Source organism: Petaurus breviceps, unplaced genomic scaffold (assembly GCF_028583685.1).
Source record: "Petaurus breviceps papuanus isolate PSGF00001 unplaced genomic scaffold, PetGlider_PUasm1.0 156, whole genome shotgun sequence".
NCBI lineage: Eukaryota > Metazoa > Chordata > Mammalia > Diprotodontia > Petauridae > Petaurus > Petaurus breviceps.
This window is the reverse complement of record NW_027185720.1, coordinates 11,579,868-11,596,638: the sequence shown is the minus strand read 5'-3', so window position 1 is coordinate 11,596,638 and position 16,771 is coordinate 11,579,868. Positions and strand designations below refer to the sequence as shown.

The 16,771-nt window shown below is 46.4% G+C and overlaps 1 protein-coding gene across 13 annotated transcripts in view; it reads left to right on the top strand.

The window, feature by feature from the left end:
• Window positions 1–16,771, top strand: part of RBFOX2 (RNA binding fox-1 homolog 2) — a 331,281-nt gene that overhangs the window by 301,996 nt on the left and 12,514 nt on the right. For 5 of the 13 annotated variants that reach the window (XM_069082059.1, XM_069082053.1, XM_069082062.1 and 2 more), the window contains 5 exons: window positions 2,657–2,717; window positions 9,870–9,923; window positions 10,021–10,113; window positions 11,024–11,156; window positions 14,654–14,693. In XM_069082059.1, the coding sequence (XP_068938160.1) occupies window positions 2,657–2,717; window positions 9,870–9,923; window positions 10,021–10,113; window positions 11,024–11,156; window positions 14,654–14,693 (381 nt within the window). Of the gene's footprint in view, window positions 1–2,656; window positions 2,718–9,869; window positions 9,924–10,017; window positions 10,114–11,023; window positions 11,157–14,653; window positions 14,694–16,771 lie in introns of all 13 variants that reach the window. The other 8 variants (XM_069082057.1, XM_069082054.1, XM_069082050.1 and 5 more) reach the window with 3 other exon arrangements.

The window sequence follows — 16,771 nt, the reverse complement described above, 5'->3', positions numbered from 1 at the left end:
TTTGCTTCAGTTTGCGAGGCTCCGAATTTCTGATATCAGACCTGAAAAAAAACTAACTAGAAAAAATACTATCCAATTTCTAACTCTGTGTCTTAGAACGAAGCAGGGTGCCAGCCAGTATCCTCTTTCTCCTTAGAGGCCAGTTCTCCTCCATATGAGTGTGAGGTGCTAGAAAGGGGGAGGAGATTGTTTTTGATAGAGTTTGGGGGGTGGGGGCGGGGTATGGTTAAGGGAAGAGGGACCAAGCTCACAATGGGCTTCTAAAAACAACTTCACCGGTCTGCTTAAAAACCAGAGGTTTCAACAGTTCTGGAAATTATTACCACAAACCCTGCAATCCAGGATTTGGCTGGGACCAGCTAATAAAGGACCGTTGTTGTCAAGGCCACCACCTGGTGCTCACTAGCTTTTCTTTTACACCGAGGTGAAGGTTAACTGGCCCCTTCTCCCCTGCCCGCCTCTAAAAAGGAAAAAAAAAAGTATTAAATATAAAAGCCGCTGTTTTGAGTAAGATGTCTGCATATTTTGCTTTTTTTTTTTTTTATTTCCTTTTTCAATGGTTTAGCGTTTAGGGCCCTTCACTTGACTCACTCTTTCCATGGTAACTATACACAAAGCTGGCGATGGTACAAGTTGGCGGTAAGTGAAATAAAAGCGCTAGAGAAGAAGCTTAAAAAAACAAATTTAATTACGAAACAATTAAATAAGAAAGAAAAATCCATCTGCCATCTCACATTAACACTACAAAATGTGATTTGACTTGTTGTTTCCCCCCTCCTTTTCCCTTTCCCCCTTTTATTTTCAATGCTGTTGAGTAATGCCGCCTGGATTTTGGATGTCCATATCGTTTTGTAGCAGTCTGAGCTGTTTGATTACTGACTTCATGGTGATTTTCCCCTGCACATCTTACTCAGAGTTACTGAACTCCAGTTTGGCTGGTTTTATTAATGCACCCTCACCTCCCCTCCCTCTTTCTCGCTCTCTGCCAAGCCTTCTGTATGTGGCTCTGAGTGTTCTTTGGTCCCTCCCCTGCCTCCTTGTCTTCTCTGGAGCCCTCCACTCCTTCCCACTTTCTTCGCCTCTGTTCCTTCTCTCCTTTCCCTTCCCCTCTGCCTGTGTTTTCTGCTGCCTCTTCTCTCTCTGGTTCTCTTCTTTCTCTCTCTGCCTTTTCCTTTTCTGCTTAATCTCACCTCTCCGTTCTATCTTGTCTTCACTTCTTTCTCTGTTCTCTGCCCTCTCTCTTTGTCCTCTTGTTCATCCCTTTCCCTCTCCTTCTCTTCCACCCCGACCTCCCATGCCGCTCTTGGTCTCCCTTTGCTGACTGGTGGTCTCTCATGGGGTTTGGCCATTTTTCCTTTAAGTGCTTGTGCTGCCCTCTGCTGTAGCAGCTGATTTCAGGCTCTCGCGCCATCTTAGTGGTTGTCTGTGAGACCCATCCTCCTTTCCTCTCCCCTTCCTCTCCTAAATTGATTGTTTTTTTTCTTTCTTTTATCTCTGTGTGTGTGTTTTTTAACTTGCATGCTTCAAGTCTCATCATTGTTGTATCCCATTCTTTCTTTTTAAATGTAAAATGTTTATATTGTTTGGTGGGTCAAGCTAGAGTAAATGTAGTTTCAGCTCTTCTCCTTGCACCGATTCTCAACTCTGTATACCCCAAGAGAAAGAATTAGGTAATTTTTTTTTAGTTTGTCTTCTACTAAAAATGGACCTTTTATGGCTTCTGACCTGACAACCCAACCAGTAATTGAGTTCTGTGATGAGGCTTCACCCTCCTTGCAGTAGCTTTGAGGCTGATTCTGACACGGGCTGCAGTTTCTTGGCTTCCAAACCCCATTCATCTTTTCTTTATCAGCACCATTTCTGTAACACCCACTTGCTGTGGCACTGAGAATGCTTGAAATTATACAGAGCTCTGTAAAGAGGGTGGAGAGTACTGTTAAGAGACAGTGGCTATAAATTTTCATCTATCACAAAAAAAGATGCATTTTATAGGTATTGTGAAAATAGATTGTGCGATATGAATTAGCCATTGGACCTAGAAAGTTGGAAATTACCCTGAACACCATCACTTGACAGGGACCAAAAGTCCTTGATTTTTCCCAGCCAGCTTCAAATAGCAAGGGGTTTTACGTACAGTGAGCCCTCCACCAGTGTTAATGGACTGGGAAAGACCCTGCTAAATCTCATAAGTTGCTTTCCTGTCCTATTTGGAAATCCCTTCGGTGACCCGTATGAACTGCCACTTTTTAAATGAAGAACAGTTTCTAAAAGCATGGTGGCATCCCCTGCTAACTTTCCCTTCCTCCTGCAAAGTACAAGTTTTTCTGCTTCAGTCAGTCCTGCAAGAATTATCATACCATTGCTAGGGTGCAAATGAACATTCTAAACATGCCATTTGGAGCTAGAGAAACTACATTTTACTCTTTTTGGCCTTGTTTAATGAGTAATTTGATTAAAATATCAAATGTAGATATTTATCTTGTATTATTTAATTCTTAAAACTAAGACTGTAACTGTAATTTACATTTTTATAAAGAGCTCTTTGCTTCTTTACTTAAAGTATTTTATTATGACAATGGCTCAAGGCACCTACATTCTCCCTAATATGATCTGCTTCCTCCCCTCCCCTCCCCTCCCTTCCCTTTTTTATTTGTAGGTGAATAATGCAACAGCACGCGTGATGACCAATAAGAAGATGGTCACACCATATGCAAACGGTAAGAGTGTGTGCCTTAGGCCTGGGCAGGTGGCGCAGATGTCCTGGCAAATCAGGGGCCTTCACACAGACCCCCACATAGCTCTGAACCATTGCTGGATCAGCAGCGCCGCCCCTCTGTCCGCTGCTGGGTCGGCAGCACCACCCCTCTGTCCTTTAGGGTGTGACTGTGCCTTCTGTGTGGTCTGAGCCAGCCTGGACTCTGTCTCTGTGCTGCGGCCTCATGACCCTCTCACGCTCACGGGAACACCCGGTGCTTCTAGTCACTCTGTGCCTCTGTGGGTGGAAGCACGGATCCCATTTCTCCCATTGCTTGCCTCCTTTGCACACTCCTAGATGTTCACCAGCCCTGACATCAGCCTGGCAGCCAGCAGCACAGTGGGCAGAGGCCTGGGCCTAAAGTCAGGAAGACCCGAGTTCACATCCAGCCGCAGACACTTCCTGGCTGGGTAACTCTGGGCAAGTCATTTAGCCCTGTCTGTCTCAGTTTCTTTAGCTATAAAATGGGGATGATAGCAGCACCTGCTGCACAGGGCTGTTCTGAGGATCAAATGTGATCCTGTTTATGAAGTGTTTCATAGTTCCTGGCACATAGCAGCTTCTATATAAATGCTTATTCCCTCCTTCCTCTCTGCCATCCTCCTCCCCAACTACATCCTACTCAGCAGTGACCAGGTAAACGTTTGTATAGTTAAACTGGGCTCTTATATCACAGTAAAGTGTGGTCCAGAAGGATAATTGTAGTCTTTCTTTCATGCACATTTTCTATGGTGTCTAAGTAGCCACTGTATCATGTGTATGACATAGAAGAAAGTTCCTTGGCTTAGGATTCAGAGCAAGTCTGGGCCCATCTCTGGGTCTCAGTTTCCTGATCTATAAAGTGGGGTGTGGGGGAGTTGGACTGGACCTACAAAGATCATTTATTTAGAACCAGAGGTGACCTTAACGGGAATTGACCTCATAAAATACTCTTTTACTTTTCCTTAGTTCAGCAAGCATGGGAGTGGCCTGGCTCACCGCCTCCCCCTTTTCCCCAGCTTCTGGCCTTATTCTAGAGGATCCCAACAACTTGTAGCTCCCTCCAAGCTTCCTCCATCATTCTCCCAACCCCTTGACCTCTTCTAGCTGACCTAGGCCCACACAGGGATGGTCGCGCCCTGAATTTGACTGTTCCTTGTTGTGTCCCGTGTCCTTCATCAGAAACTCTCAACACTCCTCCATTTGACCATAAACCATCATTCTGTCTCTCCCTGTGCCTTGCCTCCTCCTCAGCTACTCTTTTCTGCCCTCATCAAGCCCTCCAGGCCCTGCTTGACTAGAGTAGTATTTTCTCGGCCTTTACCCTCCCTCTTCTGATGGCATGTGTCTTCTTTTCCCAGTCTTGACCCCCTCATTAAGCAACCCACTTCCCAAGGTTCTGTGCTTAGCTCTCTTTTCATCTGTCTCTTTACATTCACTGCCTTGGTGACCTCATTGGCTCTCCTGGCTTTAATGACCATCTCGGTGCAGATGGTCCCAGATCCCTGTGTTCTGCCCCGCAACTTTCTGTCTCACCTGGGACTGCCTCTTGGAGAATCTCAGCTTCCCTGTGTAAAGCAGAACTCATCTTCTTTCCCATCAAGTCCACACCTCCAAAACGAGCCCATTGTCTCAAAGATGCCACCCTCCTCCTGTCTCCCAGGTTTGTCGTGTCAGCACAAGCTGGAGCCCTCACTCTCCCTCCTTTGCCAGATCTTTGCCATTTCTGTCTCTGCACCCATCGCGTCTGGCCTTCTCCCTTCCCACAGAGCTTGTTGCAGCAGCCCCATTGGTCTCCGTCCTCCACTCCATCACCAGGGTAGTTTCCTTTAAGCACAGATCTAATCAGGTTATTCTCCTCCTCAGTGAACTCCCGTGGCCCTTCTTCCTTCCAGTGTCCAAGACAAACTCAGCTTTCCAGCCTTGTTGTCCACACTGTCCAAGCCCCTCTCTCATCTCCATACCTTTGCACCTGTCACCTCCCAAGGAATACACTCCTTCCTGCCCGCCAGCCAGCCTGTGAAATCACTCATCTCCTTCAGGAAGCAGCACGATCATCGCCTCTTACATCGTGCTGTCTGCTCCTTCCAGCCACTCACGCCCTCCCTCCTTCCTCACCACATTGCGCTGATTGTATATGTGTGTGTGAGCACACCTAGACACACCTACAGCACATACATGTGTGCATGTGCTGTGTGGAGTGAAAGCCTCTTGAAGGCAGAGCCTGCCTCATTCTTTTTCATTTCATCTCCAGCACCAGCACATAGTGTGTATTTAATAAGTTTTTGTTGGTTGACCTTTGCTGAAGTGACGTTAGTCCAGGCAGGTGTTACGTTGCCATCATTGAAGAACGTGATGACAGTTTATGGCCAGTGTGTCATTAATATCTGGGGGTTTGTGGGGTTGCTAGTAGCATTGAAACAGTAAAAGCAGGGAGATCTAATCATTGCATCCATCCCAAGAGCTGACTGAGAAATTAGCCTTCCTGGCCTTGACCTAGAAGCTCTTTACCCAGTTCATCTCTTCTCTTTCCATCTGTTTCAGAGGATCCATGTTGGGGTCTTCTGGACAGGCCGTCCTAAATCAGCCAAGACCCTGGAAGCTTAGACCTGCTCACCCTCGAGGGCCAGGTCATGTGGTTCTTTCACAGAGTGACGTGGAGCATCAAGCCTCCAATAAGGCCTGACCCTGCACTCATACCCTCTTCTCTTTAGGGTTTTGCTTAGGTGATCTGTCCTCTCACCTCTCTGCACCTAGGGGAGTGAGGATGAGTATGAAGGAAAGAAGGAAGAAAAGCCTATATTCAGCATTTAGTCTGTGTACTGCACTAAGAGCTGCCAATACACAGCATGGGCAAATGGAGCCAAGATCATTGCCGCTGTGTGTAGCCTGCAGTGTAACTCTCTGTAGGTGAGTGCCATAAGACAGTCCAGGCCCATGAGGAGCTTCAGTTCTAAGGGGTCAGATAGCACATCCAGAGGAGGGGGATAAACCAAGAGGATCATGAGTGGGAAGCACATGCATTCATTACCTTGACCTTTCTAGAAATAGTCATCTTTCCAGAGCTAGAAGTAAAAAGCAAGGGACTCAGTGACATAGGGTGAAGATGGCCAGGGAACGGCTTGGGCTGGAAACATTCGTGTCTCCCTAGTCTGGAGCCCAAGGACCCAGGCTGGAAGTGAAAGTGGAGGCTGAAGTGCAGAAACATGGTGTAAACTTGGCTGGGGGGCTTAACTGGAAAATGGAGGGCATTCCTAGTTATCTAGCAGCCTTGGGCCAAGTTTCCATTTCTATTATAAACATTCTGAATGTGGACGTTTCAGGCCTCTTAGTAAAGCGGAGGCTTATTTTAAGCTACCTTGCTTCTGGATTATAAGCACAATAGCCTGTTGGAAAGGAATCCACAAAGGAAATGCAGTAATTGGGGTGCCTTTTTAAGTTAGAAATTTGCACGTGAGATGACAAAGGCTTATTTTAAGACAGTTCTGTTGGCAAGTCACTTCACTCTCCATATTTCAGTTTCTTCATTTGTAAAATGGGCATGCTAGTATGACAGTGTCTGTTCTCAAAGGTTATTGTGCAGCTCAGATGGATGAATGAATGAGCATTCAGGTACTCGGCTAAACACTGGGGATGCAGACAGAAAAGGCTGTCACCAAGCTCCTGCTCAAATCAGCGGACGTGTGGAAGTCCAGCAGCAGAGCTGGTAAAAAGGCCAGATGCTCCTATGGGCACTTGTATGGGGTGGCTGAGTGGCCTGGCCTGTGAGGCTGTAGGAGAAGCCATGCACAGAGAGCACACACACAGAATAGATGAGTTACAAGATAGTCACGTATAGAAATGACTGAACTGTGAAGCTCTCTATATACAAGTTAGGATTAATATGGAAAGGAGGGATTTGGTGGCAGGCTTGTGTGAGACCTCCTACTGCCCCATGCATCACTGACCTCATCGCTGACCTTTCTGTGTCCTCACCCACAAAGCGATCAGCATTATGGCCCTTTGAAGCCAAGAGTCTGCCCAGCTCTGTTTTCTCCATGGTCACTTTCCAGCCCAGCTGACCAGCCTTATTTTATGTTATTCTGCTCCAGCCCCAGTCTGTCTGCATGCCTTTGCACAGTATGGCTGTGCCCCATACCTGAACGTACCTTACTTTGACTTCTTTGAACATTGAGCCTCCCCCAAGGCTCTGTTCTGATGATACCTCCTCCAGCAGCCTTTCCTTATCTCTCCCAAATTTTTACTGCTCCTTTCTTCCTCAAATTATCTTTTACTTATCTGGGCACAGGTAGTATGTGCCAAGGAGAATGTGTGTCCCAGTAACAGTGCAGATCACTTATCTCATCTTGTCCCTGTCCTCTCATGAAGTGTCCATAGGAGGTCAGCCCCCCATCCTGGAGGACCTGCTGCAGCTCAGCAGCCATTGCATGTCTTCCCTTCCTCCTCTGTGAATGTCCCACCTCTCTTTCTGATTCTCCTCTCTGGTGTAGCGTTTGGGCTGCTTCTCCTGCACAGCTTGGGGGCTTTCACGTTGCCCTCGACAGGTAACGTATGCTTTGTAAATGCTTCTCCAGTGTGACTGAATCCAGTGTAGCCTCCACATTTTATAGATGCAGAAACTGTATCCCCAGGAGGGTCAAGGACATGGCCGAGATGTCACAGTGATGAAACAACTCCCTCGCTTATGCCATAGGGCCCATATAGTCATCACTTTAGAGATGTGGGGGGGCCTTGGAAGATGTCTCATCCAGCCCCCCTCATTTCCCAGAGGAGGCAGCTGAGGCCCAGGAAAATGGAGTGACGTGTCTAAGGTCCCACAGGTAGCCCAGTAAAGAGCAGAGCTAGGGCTCAAGCCTGCTGGGCCCATTGGCTCCTGATCCTAATGACTGATGCAGAGTGCTTTGTAAACCAGTATTAAGCACAATTATTGGTTCCCAGTCATCGTTCAGCATTAGACACATTGCTTCTCAGGGACTGGTACGTTGGTGAGAAGAGTCTCTGTTATTAAAGCAAAGGTGATGTTGAAGCCAGAAGGAGTCAACTTTGGCATTCCCCTGTGGCTGTACGGGGGAAGGAGGGCATGGGAAGAGTGTTTAAAGCAGAGAATTTACATACCCATGTATTGGCCTGTTTATGTGAAGCTCTGGTCAATACAACATAAGTTTGTCTCTATCCTTCCTTTTAGTTTTTTCAATGAAATTTTACCTTTTAGTGAATTGCAGAAAAAATATATAACCATTTCTTTTGAAATTTTAGGAAATTATGTGACTTAACAGTATTACATGCTGTCAGAACTGGAGAGGGCCTCCGAAGTCATGTAGTTTAATGTAGTTTCATCTCAATTTAGAGGTGAAACAGATGCAGAAGATGAAAGACCATTGGTCAGAGGAAGGGCTGGGCTTTGAAGCCAGGGGAGCTGGTAACGAGAGCCCTGAAGACATCTTTGGCTCTGTCTCCTTCCCTGTTACCATCTCTCCTGTCCACCCCACTGAGAGGAAGCTCTCAGGCCCTCTCCTGTCTCCCAGCCTCCCCCAAAGAGACCGCCCTGCTCCACTTTTTCCTTTACAGTTCCAGAATTATCTTTCTGCACAGCTCCATTTCTCTTACTCTCCTGCTCAAAAGCCTTCCATGACTGCTTTCCATAGATGGGACAGAATGAATGCAGGCTTCCAAACCTGGCATTTAAGGCCCAACAGAATGTGACTTAGGTGCTCCATGAACTTGTTATGGTTCTTTAAAAATGTTCTAGTTTCTATATAATTGGTTTCCTTTGGAGTCCTGAATATTGTATTTCATGTATTTAAAAACATCATTCTGAGCAAAAAGGGCCATAGACTTTGCCAGAATGACTGCCACAAAAAAAAGGTAAAGCCCCCATGTCTAGCTCTAGCCAGCCTTTCCCGTTATCTGGGCCTTCTCCCCTTCACGTTACCCACCCCACCCCTGCCTCCCCTGAGCTCCTCCTGTCCTGGGTCATCTCCATGCATTCACATAAACTGAGCCTCGTGCCTAGAACATGGTCCTTCTGCATCTCTCTACCTGCCAAGACCCTTTTCCTTCCAGCTTAGGCAATGCTTCTTTAATGGATCTTTTCCCGATTCCCTCTTACTCTCTCCAAACCCCCACTGAAAGTGATTTCTTCATTCTAGACATTCTTTGTCTAGGCCTCTTCATTCTTGATACCACCCTATTTTTTATTGCACTTTTTTGTATGTGTCTTACATTCCTATTAAAGTGTAAATTCATTGAAGGCAGAGACGGTATTGACTTTTCAAAAAACTCATACATGATAGGCATTCAGTTAATATTTATTGAATTGCTGTGTCATGGATAGGAGTCCAATACCTCTCCAAGTAGCATATAGAAAACTGGGAGGGAAAAAAAGACACGTGGAAAATAGGAGAACTGGTTTGGTGGAGTCTTGTTTGAAGGGGATGATGCTTTCTACAATGCCCTTATTGATGCTGTGCAGAAAAAATCCTTTGGTCTTTTCTTTCTTCCATACCTTAAGTATCTGTAGAGTGCTTCTCACTCACTGCTGCCTGTGGGGGTGGGCAAAGACCCTCAGCTGAAGGGAGGCAGCCCCTGTGCAGAGGATGTGGGTGCTGTTGGTGGGCAGAGCACCGAGCTGAGGAGGAGGTGACAGGCCCAGGAGCTCAGGGCCTTTCCCCGTTTCACTCTGCCAGCCAGGCATCAGGAAGACGCCATGACAGACACAACAGATGGGAATTAGGCCATTTAGCCCTTTGTTGCTCTAAGGTAGACAAGTTGCCATTGCCATTGGGGGAAGGAGCCCGCCTTATAGTGCAGTCACAGATGTGTGAAAACAAATCACAGGGAGTCAAGAAAATTCCCAGGGGGGAGAATGTCAAGATTCCTGACCCAAGAGCGCAGGGCACAGCGAGGACCTCCTTTCCCCTTGTTCCTGGTACCCTTCTCAGTTCTCACTGCCATCTGACTTCTTGGAACCTCAGTCCCCTCATCTATAAAATGGGAATGAGGATCCCAGTTGTCCTGCTTCCCTCAGAGGTTTCAAACAAGATGATCTGTGACGTGCTTCATAAGCCTTAAAGTCTTCTCTGGGCAGGACCTGCCATGGTGACTCCTGTTGTGACTGACCTCTTTGCCTTTTCAGGTTGGAAGCTGAGCCCAGTGGTTGGAGCGGTATATGGCCCTGAGTTATATGCAGGTAGGGCTCCAACTCTGCCCTTTTTGACCTTTACCTCTAGGGGTGTTCCCTCCTTCTCATGTTTCCTGCCCTCTTTCTCTTTTAAATCCAAAAGCAGCCTCCAGTTTTCAAGCAGACGTCTCGCTAGGCAATGATGCAGCAGTGCCCCTGTCGGGAAGGGGGGGGATCAACACGTACATTCCGCTCATCAGTAAGTAACCCTGCCCCCTGTAATCTTTCCCTGGGGCACTGTGCCAGCAGCCAAAGGCCTTGGGACCAGTGAGCATGGCTGCTGAGAAGTCTCCAGAACCCATCTCCTGGGCACAGCCCACAGACACCCCCCAGGCCTGCAGGCCTCAGGGCCTCATGTTTGCTTCTTGTCTCACAGTGACTTTCTGGAGCTTTCAGTTTTGCTGAAACTGAAATGTCATTTTGCCCTAAACCAACTTCTGAAGCATGCAGTGTGATCACACAGGAACCAGGGGCCACAAATCTCATATCTGCATATGATTGCTAGAAGACTAGCTTCCCATTAACTGGCCCCTACATAAATGTCTGCCTCTCAAAAGGGTAGGTGAGGAGGGCATCCTTCATCTTCCCCTTTTCTGGGTTTGAACTAACCATGAAGAATGAAGATAAGGTTTCTGACCCTTACCTACCTCAGGGATATTGTGAGCATTAATGAGAAGAAGTACTTTTCAGGGCACTTAGTTACACACAAAAAAAGGGTTCTTTTGATGACAGCTTGTAACCAAGTCTGTAACAGGGTGGATGTTAACAGACATCATCATTAACCATTCAAAGAGCTCACGCTAAGTCTGGGTCAAAGGGCCTCCCTATATCCTCTCCTGGCATGCATGGTAGCAGGGAGTCCTCCTGTTCACCAGGGTGTGCTGGCTGTGGCAGACCAGGGAAGCAGGTGATAACCATTTTTGATGCAGTTGGCATGGAAACATTCATTTATTTTTCCTGCCAGGCCTCTTTCCATCTCCTTAAGAATGCCAGAGTGGCACAAGAGATGCTGTGGGCTGTGCCTGGGCCTTCTTCCAGGATGGGTGGATATTCTCCTGTTGAAGAGGAGCTGGGAGTTCTCTCATCTTGTTCCTTGTCTTCCCCTGTAGTTCCTGGCTTCCCTTACCCCACTGCAGCCACCACGGCAGCCGCATTCAGAGGAGCCCACCTAAGGGGCCGAGGGCGGACGGTGTATGGCGCAGTCCGAGCGGTACCTCCAACAGCCATCCCTGCCTATCCAGGGTAAGCCCCGGCTTCCACGATCGCCTGGACTCCCCCAACAGGCAGCTGGACGTGAATTGTCACTCTCCTGCACAGTCCCTAACACAGTGCCTTATACTTAGCAAAATGTGGTGATTGGATGGTCTGAACCAGAATGTGACATCATCAGAACACAAAGCTAACTTCACTGTCAGTCGGTTATTTAAAGCTTCATTTGAATGACCTTCAGCCATCTTGGTGGTGGCGTAAGTCAGTAGGCAGCGTCTTCTGGTGTTTGCCAGCAGTGTGTTAGTATGGCGTTCACTGAGCATCGCACGATTGTGGGAGCTCACTTCTGTCTGAAGAAAACCAAGGCTGCCGACCATGGCTGCATCTGCGCACTCCGCTCTTTCTCCCACGCTGTCTTGGGGCTGAGCCTGCCCCACGCCATTCCCTTGGTTGTGCTGCCTGAGTGGGGAATGCCAGAGCCAGCTACCCACAGTGGGTTTACTTTCTTTGTAGGAAAAAAATTCAAAGAAGCTAATTCAAAGATCAGCCAAAGTCCATTTGAATGAAGGGAGAGGGAGAAGTAGGAGGTGCCTTCGGAACGTGGCTGAGCATCCTTGCCCTTTGACTCTCTTGTTTGGAGGCTGCCTTGTGCGGTGTAGGGCTCCCCAGTGACCTGCCAGTCCATTGTTACTGAGCTGGGGGAAGGAGTGAAGGCGGCAGGTTCTGTTTGGCTTGTTTCTTGATGCCAGGTTTAAAGAGCATGGGGTTTGGGAGAATGTGCTTTTGTAAGTTAGTTTATTCCAAGGTCTTTCTCTTTTGGATTCATGGATGCACCACTTAGGATACTCATCTTGTTCCCCCCTACAAAGGGACCATCCTTCTAGTTCTCAGTAAGGAATTCACACATTAGGCCAGAAGGCCGGGCATCAAGGGGAAGAGGCACCATTATTGTCTCTCTTCTGCAAGCTAGAGTTTGACTTATTTGACAAGTAACAGATGGGTCAGTGGAACTAGGAACCACAGCCTCTGTGGGAGAACCATCTCTTGGTGACAGCATTCACTGCCCAGTGCTAGATGAGATACACGTGCGCCTTGTTGTGGGCAGGCCGCAGTAGCTGTCTAGAAGAAGCTGCCACAGGCACTGAAATGACCTTTAATTTACAGCTCCTCAGGGTTCCATTACCATGCATTTCACCATCTCCATCCTTTGCTTCTACTAACTTTATTATTTATCCTTTTTCTCTCTAAACTCTGGGCCCTGACATCCTCTCTTTCCAGAGAAACTCATAGAATACACATAGTATTTCAGCAGAGTGCACTCAGAGGAAGCACAAGAAGCCATTAGTTGTGAGAGTTGGACAGAATTCCTTTCTGGCCTCTTTTGTCAGTCCAAGCAGTCGTCATCATCGTGTTTCCAAAGTGAAGCTTCCCACTTGGATCTTGCTAGGAACATTTGACTTTAACTGTCCTCCGAGTTCACTCTCTAAATGAATAATTACTTTATAGTCCAGTAAATAGGTCGTTTCTGTGCATTGGCACAAGTTGAACACCGAGCTGGCAAGTGTCAATCATTTCTTATGGGATGTTCCCTTTCTGTCTTGCCCCCTTACCTGAGTGCCTGACGTCAGACACCGATCTCATATTTCTCTTTTAGGAAACAAACTTCCTACATTAGAAAGATGACAGTGGCCTAGATTTGTTTTAAAAGCTGGCTGACACTCATGGTGACTTCCCAAGCAGAATATTGGAATCTTATTGGTTAGATTTCCCAGGGGATGATGGAATAGAGGCCATGTAATATTCGGGGCATGGTTCAGGTTCCACCAACTCCTCTCTGAAATAAGTTTTTGAAGGCCTTCCTTAATCCCCTTCATAAAAACAGCCAGAGATACTTGTGTCAAATCTGATGCCCTTGCTTTGCATTTTCTAGTCTTCTGCTTACAAGCTATTTGTCTGGCCCCCATAAAGCAGCTTAGATTCCTATTGCCTGGTCAGTTTAAACCCTGAACTGACTTTTGAAACTGAGAGATTGTACACTGGCGTGGAAGAGGTAAGCAGACCCCCAGAAGCTGAGAGCCTAGTTAAGGAGCCTCATGGCCAAAGGCAGAAGCAGATCTCAGATACACAGGGGTTTGTGAAGCTTTCTCTCTCCCATGACCCCTGAACCCCACTCTTCTCAGCTTCCCCAGCAAACGCTCTGAGTTCTGGAGCCCAAACCATGATAGGGAATAGAGCCCAGCCTGCTCTACCCACAGGAAGCTCATGGTTCTCTCCTTGAGGTCTCCCTACTGCGCTCATCTACACCTCTGTGTATGCAAGGGAGTGTTCCCACTTTCTCTAGTTTTACCTGGACACTAGCATTGCTTGTGTTCAAGCCATGAAGAAGAGAACCGAGGCTTGTGTCTCCCTCCTCCTGGCTCAAGAGTGAGAGCTTTGGCAAGTCTCTGTGCACACACAAACACCTTAAAAGGTTCGAATTTCACTTATAAAACACAAGTCTTATGTTGCCCGGAAACAAAACCAGCTCCATCCATCATTACGAGTCCCTGGGCTTTGAAACCTCACCACCACAGTCCCTGGCAAGCTGCCACCTTCTCAATCTGTCTCCAGGATGCCCCCCAGCTTCACTCGCTGTTCTGTGTTTCTCCAAGCCCTGAGAAAGCCACGTGGCCAGAAGTGACCCTGCAGGACTTCCTGTAGCTCCTTCCCCCTAGGGAATCCCACTGTACCTTTCAATTCTTGGACCTTGAACCAATCACCTTAACCTTCTTAGCTCATTACCTCTGCTTGTGAAAGCAATGCATTGTGGGTATTTTTGGTTGTGTTTTGTTTTGTTTTTAATTACATTTCTCTGTTTACTTTGGTCAGAATTGATTGACTTGTTTTTCTGAGGTGTTGCATTGGTTCTTTAAAATGCTGAATAATAATACTTTGCATGCTTGTGTGATCAGCCAAATCTTATCGCATGTCTAATGTGCAGGGTAAAAGCAGGTGATGTATGGATATCAAAAGCAGATATTTTTTAATGGAGCCACAAAGCACTAAATGTCATTCTGAACCTTGCTTTGCATATAAGTATAGCCCTTTGGGGCCTTTTGAGCTTTTTTCCCATATGAAACCCCTTTCTTAAAGGCCTTTATTATTGTTCTGTTTTGTTCTTGGTACCATTAAATTTATTCAAAATATTTCAGATTTATATATAAAGATGTGTCGACTTTACCACCTCTGTGAAGGGGGTCCCCCTGGAGTCTGATCCTTGTTTTCCCCGCAGAACATTCAGTTTTTTTATGTTCCCAGCTTTGTAGACTTCTCCCTCTCCTCGCATGTCCCAGAGAGCATCCTAAGGCCCCCCAACCCCAGGGTGTGAGCCTGTGAGGTTTTCTGCCTCTCCCCAGCCCCGGAGCCCAGGGTGTGGATTCATACATCACCTGCCAGTGTACAGCGCATGTGCATGCTGCCGTCCTCAATAACCGGAACGTGTTTCTGTTCTTTTGTTTTTTTGGTCTTGTTTTTGTGTGGATTTTCTGCAGTGTGGTTTACCAGGACGGATTTTACGGTGCTGACCTCTATGTAAGTACACACACCGGGGCCTTCTCACCCCAACCCCTGATGAGCCAGCCTTTTTTTTTCTGTTGGTTTGGTTTGGTTTGATTTTTTGGAATATAATTTATTTACTTTGATTTTTCCTCTTCCTTGTGGACATAGACATCTATATTTATATAGTTAAGAATGCAAGCATGCTTCTCTGTCCCTGCGCTTGCCCCTGGGTGCAAGAAAGACCTGAGCCTTTGGGTTTCCTGATCACTGATTGCCAGGATCAGTTCACTGAACATCTCTTCTCCCTTTCTCATGCACAGGCATTCTCTGGATCACTAAGCCACCTGAGAAATGATTAGCTAATTGAAAATTTCTCTTACCTCCTCATATGTACTTTGTATAATATGCCTACATAAATAACAGGACTGGTTCAGCCTTACTCCTCCTCCTTACCCTTTTCTGCTTTTCATTTCTTCCCTTTCTTTTCTGTTTCTCTCCCTCTTTAAGTAATTTTGGTCTTGGTTTGTACAGTAGATACTAAGGCCTTAGATGTTTATGTTCCCCTAAATTTAAGCGGATAAGTTGTTACCCTATTGAAGGAAAACTGGGGGAGTCATGATGAGTCAGTGCTATCTATTAGTGATATATATATATATATATATATATATATACATATATAATTATATAATATATTATGATTATATAGTATAAATACTATTAGTGCTATATGTATTAGTGCTCCAACTTAGACCTTTACCTGAGGAAGGCCAGACCTGCCCCTAGGTTGTCCCTTTCCTTTAAAGTCCTTCAAAATAGGTGTAATAGTGGGACACTGAATGTGGCAGAACCAGCACCTCCCTTCCTTGCAAACACTTGGTCACGAAGAGATGGTTCCACCAAGAGACATCTTTTCTGGGTGTGTGTAAAATGTGACCTCGGCTCTCACCTTGTATCCTTTGTCCATAGAACTTCCTGGCCCATGCTCTTACTGGATAAAATTGGATTCATGGCGACAAGGTCATAATGGATTAAGGTGGGGAAAATGCCCCCTTGGTGGTGTCTCGATTCCCTTAGACCTTGGGGCCTTCCCTAGATCATTAGAGTCACCCAGAATTTATCTTCAGAGATTACTCAGGAAGAACGAGTTGGGCTTTTCTGGAAATCAGGACACTTATATAAGAATGTCTTTGCCCAGTCTTTCAGAGACAGTGACGGGATGTCACAAGTTGTGGCCTTCCGAAATAGCACAGCTAAGAATGCTGGGAGGTGGGCTTCAGTTGGACATAGAGAAAGATGGCAAGTTCGTCTCTGCTGGTTGGTGGAATAGAGTGGCCTTCCAAGATGGGCCTGAGTGGGCCAGACACAACACAGGCCCAGAGGTCACATTCTTCTGTGTGTTCTGGTCATCTCAGCATAGAAAGCAGTGAGAAATAGCTTTTTTTCCTTCATTTTTGTTTCACAATAAAACTTCAGGATAGGGAAAATGTATTCCTCCTTAAGCCAAGTCATTCAGTTCGCCATGTATATGTTTCCCCAGGACTTCTTCCCTTTTCCTACATATGCATTCTCATGAAACACCTTGTTCCTAAACACAGACCCCCAAAATTGTCTTTGGAGGCAAATGTCTTACATTTGGACATTTAGATAAAATAGAAATAAATTTGATTTCCTCTTCTCAGATTTCCTGTTTGCTACACATATCTGCTTAAAGTTCTTTTATCTCTCTAGGCCTCTGTAGAATAAAGAGGTCGGTCTCCCTGGCTGCAAAGGTCTCTTCCAGCTCTGCAGACAGGATCCTGCATACATTGGATTAACCCTGCTATGCAGTCATGCAGAGGCTTCTCACATCCTGGACATGCCCCACCTTTGTTACCAATCTTAACAAAACCGCCCTTGGGACCAAATGATGCTGTTCCTTGAACAACGTAACTGCCCCTTGACCAAATGGGTGTCGCTGAGCCACCATTAGAGCAGGACTCCTTGGACGGGTGGGCTGGAGAAACTGAGGCACCCTTTTCCAGGGGAGTATTTTTTCAATGCATAAAACAAATACATAGGATTTCCAAGGTATCAAAATATTTTTTTAAAAACAAGTTCACAAAACCCTGGTA